General features: G+C 33.9%; 1 protein-coding gene across 2 annotated transcripts in view; it reads left to right on the top strand.

Annotated features, from left to right (window-relative positions):
* LOC118895758 (bifunctional heparan sulfate N-deacetylase/N-sulfotransferase 4) overlaps window positions 1-18,221 on the top strand; it is a 235,915-nt gene that overhangs the window by 92,425 nt on the left and 125,269 nt on the right. For both annotated transcript variants that reach the window (XM_036853273.1, XM_036853272.1), the window contains exons 2-3: window positions 2,590-2,677; window positions 12,080-12,234. In XM_036853273.1, the coding sequence (XP_036709168.1) occupies window positions 2,590-2,677; window positions 12,080-12,234 (243 nt within the window). The remainder of the gene's footprint in view (window positions 1-2,589; window positions 2,678-12,079; window positions 12,235-18,221) is intronic.

The raw sequence follows: 18,221 nt of genomic DNA, 5'->3' as shown, positions 1-18,221 counted from the left end.
ATGCAAGTCTTAAGAAAAACAATTTAGGAACTTACTTTGGGAGATGAGAAAAGGAAAAGCTTTAAGGCATCAGGGAGGGCTTCATGCAAAAAGGTGGCATTTGGGCAGATCTTTAAAAATGGGTTGGGACTGGAAAATGTGATTGGGAACAGCTGGACACTTTCCAGGCCCCCCCCCCCAAAAAAAACAGGAAAAACATGGAGAAATGTAGGAGGTGGGGAATAGTGCAGAGGACAGGGTGATTTGGGGAAATACCAATGCAGGTAGCTTAATATGGAAATATGAAGGCACCATTTATACCTAATTGGCAGGAAGAGAATGACATATTAAGTGATCATTAACAGCATTTATCAAGCTCTTACTATGTACCAGGCACTTAGCTAAGTACTTTGTATGCCTTATACAATGTAGTCTTCACAATAATATTGTGAAACAAGTGTTAAGCATGATCCCATTTCACAGAGAAGGGAAAAGATGTGAGAAGTGAAATGACCGACCAAGCTGAGTCATTAAGTGAATGGCTTGCCTGACCTCAAGGGTAAAGTGCATTTACTGCTTCTAGGATGTTAGCATGACTGCAGAGTGTAAAATAGAATAGAGGAAGGTGGGAATACGGTTAGCAGTCTACAGTGTTTTAAAGCCCAAGAGAAAGACATGAAGGCCTGCCTAAAGTGGTAGCAAGCTGATTGGGAAAAAATAGATTGTTTGATCTTTTTAAAATGGCCCCTTAGAAAGCATCAAGTGTAGGCCCACTTCCCCAGTCTAAATTAAATCCCTTATTGCATCTATCACAACATGCTCTAGATTTGTTTTGTAGCACTTATTATGATTTGTAATTACACATTTGTGGGACCCTCTATTTAATATCTCTCTCCCCCTCAGTAAAGCCCAAGGTTACAGAGACTATGCTTGCCAAACCCAACACTGTATCCACCTACAAGAAATATTTACTGAATTTAAGAATGGATGGTAGATAAATAAATGTGGAATAAAGAATGACTTCAAGACCCCAGAGGTAGAAAATTGAGTGGATGTGGTTGGAGCGGTGAGGAGAACAGGGAAAGGAAGAATTAAAAACAAAACAAAACAAAACTATTTCAATATATGAAAGCTCAGGGATTGTGCACTGAATATAACAAGAGTGCCAGAAAAAGGAACTCCCTAAGAAAAAAAGATGCATGATGGTTTTATTTTTTTAATTTTAAAGCTATATTCTACAGTCTTTACCAATAAGCTCAACTAGTCAATAAATTTATTTTTAACCCTACTCTCTTTTTAGTATCTAGTTTGCTTTTTTATGAGAACTTTTTTGAATATTTTATATAACTGAGTCAAACTAGTAGGTCTATTTTTTCCTTTTTCTATTTAATTGGTAATATTTAAATAAGTTAGCCAGGATTACATGCAGTATAACTGTAATCTTGGATAACCAGAAACTATATAGTTTATCAACCTTTTAATTATTTGGTTATTTCTTTCTTTCTTTTTTTTTTTTTTTTTCTTTACAAATTTGCAGGAGAGCCCTCTTAACTCTGGGGAAATAAAAAGTTAGGTTCACAAATTTTTGAAGCAAATGCTTAGCCACCATAACTAATGCTCAAAAGAAATTGTCTAAACCTTTGGCTCTTTATTTACCTTAAAAGATGGATAGTAGTAACAAAAATCAGTCTTAGTAATATCTCTAATTTGAAATGACTTTCTCATTTCCATCAGAACAAAATAAGTCCCCTTTTAAAAATCCATTTAAAAAAATGAAAAACGCATTCCAAATCAATAAGCAAACTAAAAAGCCCAAGGATATGAGAGTTCTGAATTAAACTACATATGTCGACATAGGAATAATAGCAGTGGAAGGATTGGCAGAAAATTTAGAGGACTAAGTCTTACTCAGAGATTATTATCAGTATGTTCTTATCCTGTCTACAAACAAGAAATTAACATAGAATAATTCCAAAAGGAGAAATTAGGAAACTTTTTGCAATGTTTAGAGAATATTTCTCTATGGAATTACCAATTTCCTACCTGTCCTTTCCTTGTTCATTTGTAATTATCATCCTATAAAATATAAAAATTGCTGTTTAGTTTGTAAAGTAAAAATCCAAGCTTTCAACTCAATAATTATGCCTTAAAAATGATAGGAGAGGTTGCACAGTTAAATAAAATACTCAGTTGCTACTCAAACAAAAGTTAACTTCTTATCCTTTACCAACAAATCCAGGACCTGTCTACATCCAACAATTCTGAAAATTTTTCCCCAAGGAAAAGAAGTGTGATAATCTGAAATTCAAGAAATGTCTCACACAGAAATGAAAAATGATTTCAGTGCTGTGTGGTTAGAGAATTGCCTCTCAGCCGCTTATAATATGCTTAGGACTTAACTGCTTCATAATTCGTAACCTTCAATAAAAATAATAACAATAGTGATTATAATACCTGAAATATGAATAGGACATACCAGTAGCCATCAAAAACCCAAAAAGCAGTAAAGCCCACATTTTGTTTCACTCATGCATACACTTTTGAAAAAGAGGCATCCCAAATCTTCATATTTATTTTTCTAAAATCATGTTAATTTCTTATTTATTTCAGGCATTACTAGAGACTCAAAATTTACTGCGCACTCAGGTTGCAAATTTTACCTTCAACCTTGGATTTTCAGGGAAGTTTTACCACACAGGTAAGAAGGAGCTTTGTGTTCTCAGGCAGCTACATATAAATAGGAGAGAGTATTTTTAATGTTTCTTAAGTAGGAGAAATAGAATATCCAGGCTGATTATGGGAAAAACTTGGGTGCATTATGAGTAGCCAAATCCAAAATCAATGAACTTGTTTACTTTTTCAAATACTGTTAGAATCAAGGGCAAAAGAGGAAGAGAACTGACTTTGTCAACTCAGTAAAAGAAACTATAACCATTGTTCTAAGTGTGTCTATGCATCTTGTGTCAGCACAGTCTAAGTAGGAAGCATAGTGACGACGATGATGATGATGATGACAATGACGTAATAATGATAATAATAATAATGGACAGTGTTTCTAAATTGTAGGACAATCCAGGTGACATTTTTGTATGTATTATTTTCCTTTTGAAAACATCTAGTGATAAGAGAGGAATTTTATAGCCTCAAAGAAATTTAATAGATTTTGAGTCATCTTGCTTAATTTACCTTCCCTTGCAGGATTTTCCTTAAAAATATTACAGTGATTTGGCCCAACATGCATTAATACCATCACAATCAGGTTTATATTTCTTTCCATGTCTATCTAGTCACAGTTGCACTTCTGTTCAGTCTCAGCCTCTCGACAGATTCTCAAAATGTGAACGGTGTTCATGCACTACTCCATGTTCTGGTATTTCTCACCTCTTTACCCATCTTTACCTCCAGAATTTGACCCTTATTTTCTGAATAGCAACATTATAATGTCAGGCACTAGTATAGAGAAAACTATGTGCATAAAAGTGATTGTCGGATAGTAATAACAAAAATGGCACAAAATGGTGTCTTAGCCTGTATTAGGGCAATACCTACTATCTGCTTCTATTTCTGCATCTCTGGTGAAAGCTAAATGCTTCGTTTAGGACTCTGCATTGTTCTTACTTCACAGTATCTTAGTGAAAACATTTCATAGTATTCTCTATGAATGCATGCAGTTTAGTGACTCATCAAAAATATCCCATGCAAAGGTAGTCTTTCATTATCATATATGTAGTTCATTTACCCAAAGAGGCTTTTTAACGTTTACCCAAAGAAGCTCAGCATGGTTTATTAGAATATTGAAGTAGCAATTTCTTATTGGCTTTTCTTTAATGCTTTTTTCCTCCTGCTCTGAAACATGTAAATCTGTTTAAAGTAATAGAAGGAAAAGTTGTATTTAGACCAGTTGATAAATCAAATCACTGCATATTTTAAAAGGACATTTTGCAGAGAAAGATTTGGGTCATCACATCTGCACAGGCAAAGCAATTCTAGCTTACAATTTTGAAAATAGACATGGTGTTGTAAATCCTTTTCAAAAGCCCCCTCAGGAAATGAGTTCAGACCTAAGAATCACTGACTATGAAGTTATAAAGCAGATAGCTCTAAAGGCTGTATCTACTCATGCTGGGGAAAAAAATAAGGGATTATTTGGAGTTCACACACAAACAGTACTATTTTGTCTTAAATAGCTGTATAGGGTAAGTAAAGCCATTCTTTTGGCTGAAATATATCTGGATAACAGCCTCAGCTTTTATATACTTTTCATATTCAGACCTATTAAATCTGCCAGACATTTGCAGAGTTAATGTTCATAGCAGGTTATAACACTTCCCATTTCTTTTTTATAATCCCGAACATGTACACACTACACATCCACTACGAAATGAACAACACACTAGTAAATATCACAGGGACGGTTGTTGGAGGAAGGTACCAAACAACAATAACAAAAAAAGGTATTATAATTATATCTCTTAAATGGACCTTATTGACTCTTTATGTTGGTACTAACCTAATAAAAATACTGGAAGAAACACTAACCTGTTATGCTGTGGGATAACTCACTTTAGAGACTAAGCAATATATATATATATAAATATATATATATATATAAATTTGTGAGTCCTGGAAGTTTAATTACCTTCACATAAATATGAAACTTTATTTGATTTTCTACTTTATGTGTAGAATCATTGAAATGCATCCATGAGGTTTTTCAAGGGTGCAGTCGTACTATATTAAGTACTTATTTATTCACTCGGGGATATCAAGGCTTCTTCCAGAGTGGAGTTAAACACTGATGATATTCACTATGGGGAGGGCATGCCCCTCCCCTTTCTAGTCACATTCCTATACGGAGTTTAACTATCGGGAGCTTAACAAATCAGAAAAGTGTTTTCCTCACCTATGCACTTGATTGTGATGCGTAACCATGAGAAGATGGCCTTGTCATAATGAGTGTCCCAGAACTCTCCCGGGATGATCTGATTTCCCAATGCATGAAGACACTGATTGATGAGCCTCCTTGTTTTGAAGACATTTAATCACATATGCCCACTGTAATAATGATAGATTCTGCCTTCTCAGACTGCTTCACTTATTTGTATTTTCCATGTACTCTTTCCTGTTCAGTTTCTCTGTCCTTCACATGCTAAAAACAATCTCACCCAAAAAGGACATATCGCTAAGCCTTCCCTAAAAGTCAGTCACTCATGGGTGCCAAATTGAAAGGGGAAGGACATACTGTTGATTAAAAGTAAAAAAATAAAAGCATGGAGTTCAGAGTAAAATATTTTAGTCTGGAAATATTTAAAGCATGACTGGAATTGCACAATGAAAACTCAGTTGAAAAATGGAGACATTACAGGATTAAGATGCCTTGTAGGAATGGAAGGCTACAAATATTTTTTGTAGACATGATTTCTGGTGGCAGTCATTGCCATTCTCTGTAACTAATAATGAATTGAATATGAATCAATTACCTCATATAATATTTACAAATTGGATAAATACTGGTCTTTTCTATAAGAGGTCATTTTTATATAAAGAAAACAGATCTTTATATAAAACTATTAACTTTTAAACATGAAAGTAAAAAACAGTGTCACATTTATTCTCTTTTGTTTGCTTTTGCTGTTCTGTACAAGGTATTGGCTCAAAGACTAGACACTGGAAACGGCCTGCTTTTGTTTAAATCTAGTCTCTGACATTTCGCTAGCTATGTGAACATAAACAGATCACTTTTCTGTACCTCAATTTCCACATCTCCAAAATGGGAATAATAATATCTCTCTTATCTAGAACAGTGCATAGCATGTCATGCTATGTAAGTGTCTATTATTATTATTACTTTTTAAAGCATTTTTAAGAATCAAATATTATTTTAAAATATTGAATTATTCCCCAGGCTTTATTTTCCAGTTTTGGAAATACAGATAGCTTGTAATCAATTTTCATCATCAAATGATTCTTTTCATTTAGTATACTATTTAAAATGAGTTTATACTATACCCACTTATATGGAACTGTGCCAGGTACAGTGTACAAAAAAAATTAGAAATCTCTTCTTGCAATTTAGGAATTACAATATTTCATATATAATAGCAAATATAAGACAAACATTTGTACAAAATTGACAATGCAGACAATGGAATTGTATGTATCTGATTTTTTTTACAAGTAAATACAAAAGAAGTTTATCTCATTTTTAAATTTCTTCAAAAGTTAACATACAGTTTAAAACAAAAATGATAACAATGTATTGTGAGATCTATAATACATGTAGAAGTTTTATAGTTTTAGCTTCTATTTCTAGTTTTCAGCACCTATTCTAGGTCCTTTGCTTTATAGCACTATAAGTTTTTAAAAATCCATCAATTTCTTTTAAAAAGCTTCCTAAGATTTTGAATCTACAGATTTATTTTAGAATCTGAATCCATAGATAATTCAGGGAAAATTGATCTAGCCACAAAATTGAGTCTTTTGATCCATGAACACGCATATTTCTCTATTTATTTAGGTCTTTAAAAATTTGTCTCAGGGGCTTCCCTGGTGGCGCAGTGGTTGAGAATCTGCCTGCCAGTGCAGGGGACACGGGTTCGAGCCCTGGTCTGGGAGGATCCCACATGCCGCGGAGCAACTAGGCCCGTGAGCCACAATTGCTGAGCCTGCACGTCTGGAGCCTGTGCTCCGCAACAGGGGAGGCCGCGATAATGAGAGGCCCGTGCACCGTGATGAAGAGTGGCCCCCACTTGCCACAACTAGAGGAAGCCTTCACACAGAAACGAAGACCCACCACAGCCATAAATAAATAAATAAATAATTAAAAAAAAAAAAAATTTGTCTCAGAAATAGTAAGGTAATTTTTATTGTAGAGGTCTTAGACATTTTTCTTAAATTTATGGGTATTTTACGTTTTTTGATACTATTATGAATGGCGTTTTTGAGTTTTATTTTGCAATTGTTCACTGTGCTAGTATACAGAATAGCAAATGGTTTTTTAAATATTAATCTTGTAGTCTTCCTATACTCACCTATTAGTTATAATAGTTTTTATTATAGATTCTTTAGGATTTTCAATATGCACAATCATGTCATCTGCGAATACAGTAAGTTTTACTTTTTCCTTTCACATCTGTAGGCCTTTTATTATCTTTTTATTGAGTTGGCAAGGATCTCCATTACAACACTGAATGAAAGTGATGAGATCACACATCCTTGCCTTGTCCCCAGTATTAGGTGGAAAACATTTAGTTTGGCATTAAATATAGCATTAGCTGTAGATTTTTTTTTGTAGATGCCTTTTATTGGGTTGAGGAAGTTCCATCTATGCCTAGTTTGCTGAGGAACTTTAAAAATATGTGTGCGTGGTTGTTGAATTTCTCCAGTACTTTTTCTGCATCTATCAGGATGGTTATAGTTTTTCTCCTTGATACGATGTATTGCATTCATTTATGTATCTGATTTTAATGTCACAACTGTGCCTTATGGAAACTAACCTATAGCCCAAATCTTGCTAAAATTATTCTTATTTTGGCAGACTTAAAAACTTCTAGAAGCACGCTATTATCTCATAACACAGATCCTCCAAGAGAGGAAACAAAGAAATGAGTGCATAAATATTTTACTTCTGAATTAAAATACTTTTATCCTCTGGGAATCAGTAAAGTAAAATGACATAACATTTAAATGAGAACAAAAAATACCATATTTTTAATTAACAATGATGTAGATTTGAATCTAGATCAGGTTAGAAGTGAAAGGCTCAATTTGAATATAGACACCTTAATGTACTAGAACTTGTGCTAAATATAGTCATGTATGAACTGTAAATTATATTCTCAAGTGTAATTTAATCATAAATTAGGTATAAAAGATTAAGTGTATACAAGGAGTCAAAAATTTAATATTTTAATTTAGCTAGATTTGAAAATATTTGAAATTCTTCTTTGGTCCCTCAGCATGACTTGATATCACATTTTTCATTAAGCAATTTCTAATGTCATGAGCTAGGCTTATGTGGCTTTGAATTATATGACCTGTATAAAATAAGAGAAAGGCTGATGGGGAATTAATCCAAGGAGTAAAAAAAAGAGGTTTTAAATATCACTCTTAACCTTGTGGGGAGTACTTATAAATTAACACACTCTCTGGTATAAAAATCACCAAGATTTTAGGATCAGTTATACATCTATTTATATCAATAGTCGGCAAAATTTTCTTTAAATTGAGTAATTGACCTCTTTCTTGGTCAAGTATGCGTTATGTGCTTCCTATCGCTTCCAATAACAATCTGTGGAGCTTAAAGTGAATGGAAGCATTTCTCAAACATTCTATATTCAAAGCACAACAGAACTGTGGGAGAACGATCAGTTCATTCATCTCATGTAACATAAAGTAGCTGTTTCTAATCTATGCCTTAGTCTGCTAAATTATGACCATGAGAGACACTTGGTCTATGGCATAAACATTTTATATTTAAAATCCATCTGAGGAAGTGACAAACTTCTCTTCATTTGGATTTCAGTATTTGAAATTCTCAATATATTAACAAAAGTCAATGAATTGTAGGTCTATATTACTAACAGTTTTGGCTCAAGTTAACAAAAATTAAGAATTTTTGTCTGCTTATCTAATTCATAGAACTTTATCACATTCAAAAGTCCTATTTCTTTACCCTTTATATATTTATATAGTGGCAACTGTTATAGCAGTAACAGTGCCAAAATACTAACTAAACTTGGTGGTCCTTACACCTTTTGAGAATTATGGATTATGGAATATATACCAAGAATATTGCATATACATAAATACACACAGAAATTGACATGCACTTAAGCAGACATATGAAGGGTCTAAAATTCACTGACTAATTACAAAGCTACAGTAATCAAGACAGTTTGGTATTGGCACAAAAACAGAAACATAGATCAATGGAACAGGATAGAAAGCCCAGAGATAAACCCATGCACATATGGTCACCTTATCTTTGATAAAGGAGGCAAGCATATACAGTGGAGAAAAGACAGCCTCTTCAATAAGTGGTGCTGGGAAAACTGGACAGGTACATGTAAAAGTATGAAATTAGAACACTCCCTGACACCATACACAAAAATAAACTCAAAATGGATTAAAGACCTAAGTGTAAGGCCAGACACTATCAAATTCTTAGAGGAAAACATAGGCAGAACACTCTATGACATAAATCACAGCAAGATCCTTTTGACCCAGCTCCTAGAGAAATGGAAATAAAAACACAAATAAACAAATGGGACCTAATGAAACTTAAAAGCTTTTGCACAGCAAAGGAAACCATAAACAAGACCAAAAGACAACCCTCAGAATGGGAGAAAATATTTGCAAATGAAGCAACTGACAAAGGATTAATCTCCAAGATTTACAAGCAGCTCATGCAGCTCAATAACAAAAAAGCAAACAACCCAATCCAAAAATGGGCAGAAGACCTAAATAGACATTTCTCCAAAGAAGACATACAGATTGGCAACAAACACACGAAAGAATGTTCAACATCATTAATCATTAGAGAAATGCAAATCAAAACTACAATGAGATATCATCTCACACCGGTCAGAATGGCCATCATCAAAAAATCTACAAACAATAAATGCTGGAGAGGGTGTGGAGAAAAGGGAATCCTCTTGCACTGTTGGTGGGAATGTAAATTGATACAGCCACTATGGAGAACAGTATGGAGGTTCCTTAAAAAACTACAAATAGAACTACCATACGACCCAGCAATCCCACTATTGGGCATATACCCTGAGAAAACCATAATTCAAAAAGAGTCATGTACCAAAATGTTCATTGCAGCTCTATTTACAATAGCCAGGACATGGAAGCAACCTAAGTGTCCATCATCGGATGAATGGATAAAGAAGATGTGGCACATATATACAATGGAATATTACTCAGCCATAAAAAGAAATGAAATGGAGGTATTTGTAGTGAGGTGGATGGACCTAGAGACTGTCATACAGAGTGAAGTAAGTCAGAAAGAGAAAAACAAATACAGTATGCTAACACATATATATGGAATCTAAGGAAAAAAAAAAAAGGTCATGAAGAACCTAGTGGCATGACGGGAATAAAGACACAGACCTACTAGAGAATGGACTTGAGGATATGGGGAGGGGGAGGGGTAAGATGTGACAGGGTGAGAGAGTGGCATGGACATATATACACTACCAAATGTAAAATAGATAGCTAGTGGGAAGCAGCCGCATAGCACAGGGAGATCAGCTCTGTGCTTTGTGACCACCTAGAGGGGTGGGGTAGGGAGGGTGGGAGGGAGGGAGATGCAAGAGGGAAGAGATATGGGGACATATGTATATGTATAACTGATTCACTTTGTTATAAAGCAGAAACTAACACACCATTGTAAAGCAATTATACTCCAATAAAGATGTTTAAAAAAAAAAAATTTCACTGACTATATATATTAAGACTGAATTAAATTATTCCCTTATTTACTCTCCTGGGGAAGTGGCATGATACAATGCATATTAAAGGGATCCAGTCTCTGACTTCAAGAATTTAATAATATAGGCAGGCAATATTTTTCATAATGTGTGAAAATATGTAAATTTAGAACACCATAGGTATAAACCAGTAGATGCTATTTTTAAGAAGAAAGTGATCCTAATATTTATGAATGCTAACTATCTGCAATTCACAATGTTAAGTGCTTTAATAAATTGATCTCCTTGACTCTTCACAAGAGCCTATGAGATAGATATTCATTTCCCCATTTTTAAACCAGGAAACCAAGACTCAAAGAAGTTAACTTATACAAGATCACATAGCCAAATATATGCTTTAACAAATATATGCTTTAACCATTTCATGGCACTACTTCATGATTCATGCAGTCTTTACTATAGGGCACTCAAATGGAATATTTAAAGAAGAGTCTTTTAAAAATTTTCCTTAATATTTATTTAAGGATATAAAACATACTCCAATTTAAAAAAAAAAATCCAAATAAATATACCTCACACTGTAAGCCAGGATTTGTTACTTTACTTATTTAGTTAAGTATCTAGAGAGCACATGGGAATCAATTCTTATATTATTGATTCAGAATATTTTAAAATTGGATTGAATGTTGTAAAATTGTACAAAAACTATGAATTCATACAGTGAAAATGTTCTTGGATAGCCTGCAACATAGTGAATTTCCTTGGAACTAAGTTGCTGATACCGTTTTTCCTTCCTTTAATTTTTTTTCACTTGTGGCATGACAAATACTTTTTTCTATGCATTGGGCATTGTTAGCAAATTTTCCCAATAGAGGATGAGAAATTAATATTAGTTTTAAATTCTCAAGTCAAGTTTCTATTGTGTTAATAGATTTATTGTTTACATTTTATAAAATATTTATATCAAAATGAGAAATGTTTGTTCATAGTGGTAAGTTTAAAATGTAAGGACACAAACGTATTCATACAGTAAGACCTCAACTTTTTAAAAAAAAAGTAGAAAAGGAGTTAACGAAAGATACCAAAACGTTTCCACTGGGTACGTTCTGGAAGATGTTTTTTTGTTTTGTTTTTTGTTTTTGAGTTTTATGTATCACTTGTCTATCCTTCTCACATTTCTTCAGTAAGCACATATTATTTTATAATCAGAAAAAAATCAACAAACTTCAATTAAATTTAAAGATTTTTCAGCTCAATGTTAGACTTATATGCAGAAATATTTTTAAGAGTAAAAAGAATAATCACCTTTGACTACGCTTCCCCTATGTATGCAACAAAGGAGAGAATTAAGAGTTAATGAATTTAAAACAAAAATAAATTGACTAAAACTCGGTCGTTTTTTTTATTACCACCATATGCTAGCTATTCTAAACAATGTCAGTGATAAAATTCCCCTAAGTTCTAAATCTAAACTACTATCTGCACTTACCCCCACCCCACCCCCATTGCCTCTGGTGGAATTTAGGCTACGGTCATTTCTGTTTTATTAGAACAACACAAAATTGGATTTATGTATCAGTAGCAAGAAGAATAACAAAAATATGACAAGCATAACCTTTAGCTAATATAGAATTTTCACTTAAGCCATTTTATATGCTGTACAGGGACTGAAGAGGAGGATGAAGGAGATGACCTTTTACTTCGTTCTGTGGATGAGTTCTGGTGGTTTCCTCACATGTGGAGCCACATGCAGCCCCATCTCTTCCACAATGAGTCATCTTTAGTGGAGCAGATGATTCTCAACAAGGAATTTGCACTGGTGAGCACATTTTATTGCAGAATTTTTGAAACTATGAGTTGTGATATATTGTAAAATCAATTTATTGGATTTAGTCCAATAGAAATATATAGAATGGAACAGAAGATACCAGAGTGCATCACAAGTATTAAGGGTACACATTGCTTTGTATTATTTTGTTTCAGGTATGTGTGTGTATATGTATTGGGTCGTGATGTGCTGTAAAATGTATTTCAAAAGAATTGGTCGTTGACAGAAAGTTACCATCTCCTGATTTATGGAAGGGTTATTCTATGAAGAGGGAAAATAGTACTTTCTCCATTGTATTCCTAGTACATGATAATTGCTGTCTCAAAAAGTATTTGTTGCAAGGGTGAATAAATAGACAGATAAATTGAATCATTAGAACAATGACTCTAGATCAGTGCTTCTCAAACTTTAGCATGTAACTTTTTCACCTAGAAGACTTTTTAAGACACAGATGCTAGGCCCACTCCTGGAGTTTCTGGTTTGGTAGATTGTCCAAGAGGCCTGAGAATTTGCATTTCCAACAAATTCTCAGAGGATGTCCTTGCTGCTGGGACTGCACTTTGAGAACCACTGTTCTGGACTAGCAGTTGGCAAACTGTGGCCTATGGGTCAAATCTGGCCTGCTGCTTGCTTTTTATTGTTCCTGAATTAAGATAGTTTTGTTTGGGGTTTTCTAAATTACGTCTTAAAATGAAAAACAAAGACAGTAATATTCTGTGACATAAAAATTATATAAAATTCAAATTTCAATGTCCATAAATAAAGTGTTATTGGAGCAGCTGCTTTTTCACTGCAACAGCAGAGTTGGGTAGTTGCGAAAGAGATTGTATGTCCCACAGAGCCCAAAATATTAACTATCTGGACCTTTACCGAGAAAGTCTGTCCACCCCTGTGCTGGATATCAAGTAAATCATGTATCCTTTTAACAATCTAATGAAAGAAATATTTTCCCCAGAAAAATACTCAGATGCATATTCTCACATCTTCACACAGTGTGGCAGTTGGTCACAAGGGGTATGTGAATTCCCCAAAGACCCTGGGCCCCAGTTAAAAACTCTGTCTTCAAGTTTTCATTTAAAATAAACAGTTCATTTGCACTGTATGATTGCTGATATGTTTAATTTTTTAAAAGCCAAATTGGGAGGCGTAGACCCAAGGCCATATGAGTACAATGGTATTTAATTATGTTGTGCCTAGCTATTATGTTAGTGGCTCACCCCTCTTTCCATCTGTAAAGCTCCAGGACGGTGTCAAATCTGCACATAGGATCCTTACTAGTAAGTGTGGGAGTATAGAAAGCAGTTAAGATCATTAACTCAATCGCCAGATTTCCTGTGTTTGAATCCTGACCTTCCATCAATGGCTGCTTGATCTTGAACAAAAATTACTTACACTCTGTGCCTCAGTTTCCCCATCTGTAAAAATGAAAATAATCACGACAACTACCTCATAGGACTGTTTTGAGGAAATGTATAACGTGCTTAGAGCAGTGCCTGGAATACAATAAGCATTCAATGGGTGTTAATTAATCAATTATGATATTTCTAAATCCAGACAATTATGCAGTTGTCTTACTTTACAAAAGCCAAATATTTTTCAAAATATGGATTTATAAAAGTTTGATCCTCACTTACTTTTGGGGAATGCCTAAAAATTTTTTACTGCTTCATAACGTTGGAAAATTAAGTAAATATTCCTTTTTCAAAAAAATAAACTTACCTTGAGTAAGCATGCTGAATTCTCTCAGTGCAGTTACCTTGAAAATAGACTGTGTTTATCTTTTGGCTTAAACCTCCCCCCCACCTCATTCCCACTCTGAAGCTTTGCTTTTTAGGCATGTAGATTATATTTCATAATGGTTGATTTCACCTGTTCGTGTAATTTTTTTTTAAAGCCATGCTGAGAGCACTGGGAAAGACTCAGATGTAATTGCTTTGTAATGAAATGTTAAAAGCTATTTAGAGTCCATTCAGAACAATTACATTTGTTTAGTCAGTGGCTAGAAACTAGACTGAAGCCTATAAATATACTTCATAAGAAAAAAATCTTATTATATGTTGCATAATCAAAATATGATAACTAAAGTGAAGTCCGTTAAACACACATACTGAAATGACATTGTCCTTTTCCTTCTGGTGTCAAGCCCAATAAAACTTCTCAAGATTCTTCAAGCGGTGACATTCAGAACCCCACCTTTAACTGTAAACCTAGGGTGGCAATATGTGTGTTGTTCAAAGAGCCAGGAAATGTATTTCTTTCTTATTAAATTATTATCTTTCCATACCCAGATGACACTTCAAAACCCTCAACAGTATCAAGATGGGATAGGGTAGTGGAAAGCACTGTATTAGCAGGCTAAATTTTATCCCTGACAGCTAGTAACAAGTTCTAATACAGCTGGCAACTCATTTAATATCTTCATGCCTCGGTTTCCTCCCCTGAGATGGTAATGATTCCCTTTTTCACTCTCTAAACTACAGAGTTTTTAGATAATTAATTTAAATCAACTCATCTGCCAACCAAAAGCACTGGGCCAGATAATCCACTGATCAATTCCAATTCTAAAATTCTGTGATCATTGACATCAGTCCACAAATTTGGAATGGACATCTTGAAATACTCATCTAGCTGCAATCGAAGCAATTATGGGAAGAGATTTTCAAACTAAATGGCCAATTTATACTGAAAAAAATCAAAAGTGTTTAAATCTCTTTTTTATTCCATCCTGACATTCCTCCCTATTCCTTGGTATGACCTTGGCTGGCAGACGGACTATCAGTGAAAAGCACAGTTGTTCTCACAACATTTACAAAAATGATTCAAATAACATATTAGTAGCTTCATACTGATATTTCAAAAACTGTTAATCAATCGAAATGGTTCCATTTGTAGAATTTCTCCGAATTCTCTCTGGATAGAGTTTATTTTCTGTTGTAATATGTCTAAAAGTCATGAGAAAAACATATTGCAAGGCTGTTTCTTTACTATTTCATTATGTCAGAAGAACTATTATTACTGTACAGCATCATTATTTCTTAATCCATGCACACTTACGTATGCAGTGCGAATGTTTGTGGGTATGGGCAGTTACATGTATGTCTGTGTTTAATCCATGAGCACATGTGTATGCAGTGTGTGTGTTTGTGTGTGCATATATATATATATATGTATGCATGTTTAATCCATGAACATATATGCCATGAGTGTGTGTGCATGTGTATGTTTTTATAGAAGGTGTTAATCTAATGATTAGCACAGGCAACCCAGATATGGTCATTGCAAGACACTATACTTATATGGCAGTAGGGTAGGGGGAAATAATTTTGATCCTTTTTTTTTTTTTTTTTTACCAAATCATACTTTTAGTATGATTAGTTTTATTTTAGTGACTTTTTATTGTCACTAAATAAAAACAACACTTCAAAGATGACAACAGAAAAATTAAGGCTAAGGAGAACAAGAATAATCGGCTAATATTAAAATGCTTGATGAAAAAGCTACCAAAAATCATTCCTGGCTTAACCCACATCTCCTTCTCAAACACAGAGAGAATGCCTGTAGCATAAACCTGAATTATTTATTTTTATTTCACAATAGATTTGTGGGGGAAAAGTAAGAAATGGTGGTTTGTTGTTATAAGTTTTGTATATAGCTTCATTAAAATGTCCAAATGAGTGGAGCTTTTCAGTTCACTAATAGTAGCAGACCAAAAAATATCCCGAAGGGAAAAAGAGCACTTTCCGTCTTCAGTGGTAACTTTTCAAAAATGCTGTGAGGTTCTTTTTGACATTTTATCAAACATTTGGAAACCTTATTCATAAGTAAATAAGTAAAGGATTCTTGAAATAAAGGCACAGGTTTTTAAATCTGCTTTTAAAACACTACACGTATTTATGAACTCTATATAACTTTTTTTCATAATAAGACACAATATCCCTGATATGAAAAATTCTGACATTTAAATTGTTCTCATAAAAACCCAAACTGTTCAAAGAGCAACTATGAACAATCTTTGTGTCGTAATGACCTGCACACTAAATCAGCTATGTAGATATTTCAATTAAAAAATAAAGGAGTATGATAGTGGAATTAATGGCACAATGAAATAAAACAGAGGGAGAGCTGCCTTTCAATAGCTGCTAAGCCTCTGTGTTTACTAAATGATGCAGTATGTAGCCTTATGGTGTACATCAAATACCAGATGTCAAAAAACCCTGATAATTACAACTAATAACGTATTTCAATGGTAGGAAATGTAGAGAAGGTAATAATATTTAATCAAAAGTAAAACTGTGAACAAATATTGATTTGATGAAAGTTTACTATGGAGCAAATAGTGTATTTTGGAGGTTCAATGATGTATAAGGTAGTCTGTACACTCAGCAGAGTGGACATTTACATGAACATGGATTTAGATAAAATATGAAGAAGCAAAGCATCCAGGCAAAGAAAAGTTTAAAATATTTTCAGCAATTGCATGAGTTCTTGAGGGATCCTTCAGAATACACACCCTTGTGGTACAAATATCCATGTAAAATACTTTGGTAATTGAGTATATTTGTCATCTATTGCTTCATAACAAATTAGCCCAAGACTTAACAACTTAAAACAACACACACTGATATCTAACAGTTTGTGTAGGTCAGAAAGTTGAATATGACTTGACTGGATCCTGCAGTTCAGGATCTCTTGAAGACTTCAACCAAGGTGTCAGCTGGGGCAGCAGTCATTTCAAGGCTCAACTAGAGGGTGGACCAGCTCTGAAGCTCACTCACATGGTTGTTGACAAGATTCAGTTCCTCATGGATTGTGAGACTATGGACCTGAGTTTCTCCTCAGTTGTTGCCTGGGTCCACCCTCAGTTCCTCACCACGTGGGCCACTCTAGAGGGCAACTCACAACATGCAGATTGTTTTGGCTCTTTGAAGTTCTTTGAAATTACCATATGAATTGTAGGATCAGCTTATCAATTTCTGCACAATGGCCGGCTGAGATTTTGATAAGGATAGCATTGAATCCACAGATCAATTTGGGAAATATTGTCATCTTAACAACATTAGCTCTTCTGATACATAAACATGGGCTGTTTTTCCATTTATTTAGGTGGTCTTTAATTTCTCCAACAATATTTTATAATTTTCAGGGTCTATGTTTTGCACTGCTTTTATTAAAAATAATCCTAAGTATTGTATTCTTTTTAATGCTACTGTGAATGGAATTTTTTATTAATTTCATTTTCACATTGTTCATTTTTATGCATAGAAGTACAATTGATTTTTGTATATGGACCTTGTTACCTTCAAATTTGCTATACTCATTTATTAGTTCTAGAGGTTTTTTTAATGGATTCCTCAGGATAGTCTATATGCAAGATCATGTTATATGTAAACAAAGATAGTTTTACTTCTTCTCCAGTTTCGATACAGTTTATTTCATTTTATTGTCTAATTTCCCTGACTAGAACCTGGAATATAATGTTGAATAGAAATGGTAAGAGCAAATATCCTTGTCTTATTCCTGATCTTAGGAGGGAAGCATCCAGTCCTTCACCATTAAGCATGATCTTAATTGTGGGCTTTTTATAGATACTCATTATCAAGTTGAATATTCTGTCTATTCCTACTCAGTTGAGTATTTTTATCATAAAAGGCTGTTAGATTTGTCACATGATATTTTTTTTTTCGTGTCTATCCAGTTGATTATGGGTTTTTTTTCTTTTTTTATTGTTATAGTATATTACATTAATTGATTTTTAGATGTGAAACCAACCTTACGTGTGTGTGATAAATCCCATTGGCCATGCTGTATAATGCTTTTCATATGTTGTTGAATTTAACTGCTAGTGTTTTGTTGAGGGTTTTGCATCTATATTCATAAGGATATTCATCTGTATTTTTCTTTTATTATGATATCTTTGTCTGGTTGTGGTGTTAAGGTAATAACCAAATATACTGATGCACTTAACAGTGTCCTACATT

This window comes from Balaenoptera musculus, chromosome 5 (genome assembly GCF_009873245.2).
Source record: "Balaenoptera musculus isolate JJ_BM4_2016_0621 chromosome 5, mBalMus1.pri.v3, whole genome shotgun sequence".
Lineage (NCBI taxonomy): Eukaryota > Metazoa > Chordata > Mammalia > Artiodactyla > Balaenopteridae > Balaenoptera > Balaenoptera musculus.
The sequence above is the reverse complement of the archived record's forward strand: the minus strand, read 5'-3'. Positions and strand labels throughout refer to the sequence as shown.